This window comes from Rhinoraja longicauda, chromosome 29 (genome assembly GCF_053455715.1).
Source record: "Rhinoraja longicauda isolate Sanriku21f chromosome 29, sRhiLon1.1, whole genome shotgun sequence".
In the NCBI taxonomy this organism is placed as follows: Eukaryota; Metazoa; Chordata; class Chondrichthyes; order Rajiformes; family Arhynchobatidae; genus Rhinoraja; species Rhinoraja longicauda.
This window is the reverse complement of record NC_135981.1, coordinates 2,175,231-2,177,461: the sequence shown is the minus strand read 5'-3', so window position 1 is coordinate 2,177,461 and position 2,231 is coordinate 2,175,231. Positions and strand designations below refer to the sequence as shown.

The following is a 2,231-nucleotide window of genomic DNA, read 5'->3' as shown; positions in this document are numbered from 1 at the left end:
CAATCTCCACCTTTACGGATAATTCTGCAAAAACAAAAAAAAGAAAGAACGCTTTAATACATGTCTTCAATATTTTCTATTTCGCAATGATGTTTTTTTTGCCAATTCTGCAGTAACGCTTATTATCTGTGTTTGCATAGCACATGATTCGCCGGCAGCCAATGAGTGAGTGGGTTTTTTTAACCCGGGTTAGTGCGTCAGTGCAGTTAGCAGGGAGAAATCTGCATCGCACTCAGTTCCTGCGTCTCTTAAAAGAAACTATAGACCCAATGCTGACCGTGATATGACAGTATCACTGGTGCTTAAACCACACTGGGTCGACTCGGTGATGTATCTTTATGGAAATAAATCGGATGAGATTAATACGAATAACGGAGTGATGGAAGGGTTTGTCGGTGCGGGGAATTTCAGTGCGAATCAGTGCAGGAATTTGATGGCCCACCCTGCGCTCGGAGCTCATCCGGCACCTTTGGTTCACGGTTCTGGCTATTCAACAGTCGATGTGTCCGGCTCCGGGATGGTGGAACCCGGCAAGCAATGCACCCCATGCCCGATGCCCCAGGCCTCCACCGCCGCTCCTTTACCGTACGGATACTTCGGCAGCGGCTACTACTCCTGTCGAATGGGTCGGAGTCCCATCAAGCCCTGCACCCAGCCTGCCGCACTCTCCAGTTACCCAGGAGACAAGTACATGGACAGCCCCGTGCCCACCGACGAGTACCCGGGCAGGCCAAAGGAGTTCACCTTTTATCATGGCTATGCCAGTCCCTACCAGCCAATGCCAAGCTACTTGGATGTTTCCGTCGTCCAAACTATCAGTGGCGCCGGAGAGCCGAGACATGAAGGCTTGCTGCCTATGGACGGCTACCAGCCCTGGGCCCTGAATGGATGGAATAATCAAATGTACTGTTCGAAGGAACAAGCGCAGCCTGGACATCTATGGAAATCCACGCTCACAGGTAACAACTTATATTTTGCCCTGGCCTCTGACACGGAAAATCCGCTAAAATAATTGCAAACGTTTAATTACACCGGGCAATGAAGATCTCTTGTAACTGAAAAATATTCGCAACAACACTAAAAATATATGTAGATCAATCGAAAATCAAGTACTTTTATTTTATCCTTCGAACCTAAATAAAACAAACATTTTTTTAGTGCGACGATTTTGTTTTAAGTATTAATTTGTTAAAAGTTTTCACTGGAGGTCAATATACGACAACCCTAAATACGGACTGTGTGTGGCGATGGTGAAATGTAATCTGTTGCATGCTGATGTTATAGATTGTGAACGTTTTCCGCTAGTTTTTAACGTTATTTTCAATTTCTCTCCGTGTGTGTGTGTGTGTGTGTGTGTGTGTGCGTGTGCGTGTTTGTGTGTATGTACGCGTGTGTGTGTGTGTGTGTACGCGCGTGTGTGTGTGTGTGTGCGTGTTTGTGTGTATGTACGCGTGTGTGTGTGTGTGTGTTTGTTTGCGTGCGTGTGTGTGTGTTTGTGTGTGTGTGTGTGCGTGTGTGTGTGTGTGTGCGTGTGTGTGTGTGTGTGTGTGTTTTTGGCGGGGTGTGTCTCCTTACACGCAGCAGATGTTCCTGGGCACCAACAGGATGGAAGCTCCTTTCGCCGTGGGAGGAAGAAGCGGATCCCTTACACCAAAGTCCAACTGAAAGAACTGGAGAGGGAATACGCCACAAATAAATTCATCACGAAAGATAAGAGAAGGAAGATTTCGGCGGGCACGAACCTGAGCGAACGGCAGATCACGATTTGGTTTCAGAACAGAAGAGTGAAGGAGAAGAAAGTCATTGCAAAAGTAAAAACCAACACACCTTAATTAAATATATATTTTTGAAAAGGATAAATCAGACTGATCAAGAGGAGAAATGTATCACAGTGGATCGAGAGGAATTGGTGGCCAGGGGTTTAAATGAACACATCTTTCACGGAGTTGTGTCTGCAGAATGCTATCTCATTTTTTCGGTAATGGAGGATTTGTTATGGAATGACATTAAAACATGGACTAAAATACATGGTCAGAATGTAAATATAATTATAGCAACGCTGTAACCCTACCGACATCAATGTTTATTCTGAGTTTTACGTTAGTTAAGGAATGCAACATATGTCTTGGTGTAGAAGCTGTTTTATGTTTTATTTAGATTGCGCATTAAAACTATTGATTGCTGGCTGCAGTAAATCCGCATTAACGCTGTTTTTAAGCAAAAACAGTTGA

At 44.7% G+C, this 2,231-nt stretch overlaps 1 protein-coding gene across 2 annotated transcripts; it reads left to right on the top strand.

Annotated features, from left to right (window-relative positions):
- The first annotated feature begins 283 nt into the window (after positions 1 to 283).
- On the top strand, positions 284 to 1,832 carry hoxb13a (homeobox B13a). Of its 2 annotated transcripts, none has more exons than XM_078424518.1 (2): positions 284 to 959; positions 1,585 to 1,832. In XM_078424518.1, exons 1-2 carry the CDS (start codon positions 284 to 286, stop codon positions 1,830 to 1,832), a joined length of 924 nt encoding a protein of 307 aa, XP_078280644.1. The 2 variants fall into 2 exon arrangements, with proteins under 2 accessions (XP_078280644.1, XP_078280643.1); XM_078424517.1 differs by having other exon boundaries at positions 1,582 to 1,832.
- Positions 1,833 to 2,231: the final 399 nt, after the last annotated feature.

Coding starts and splice junctions, on each gene's coding strand:
- hoxb13a (XM_078424517.1), top strand. CDS start 284: ATGACAGTATCACTGGTGCTTAAACCACACTGGGTCGACTCGGTGATG. Junction 960..1,581: donor ATGGAAATCCACGCTCACAG/GTAACAACTTAT, acceptor CCTTACACGCAG/CAGATGTTCCTGGGCACCAA.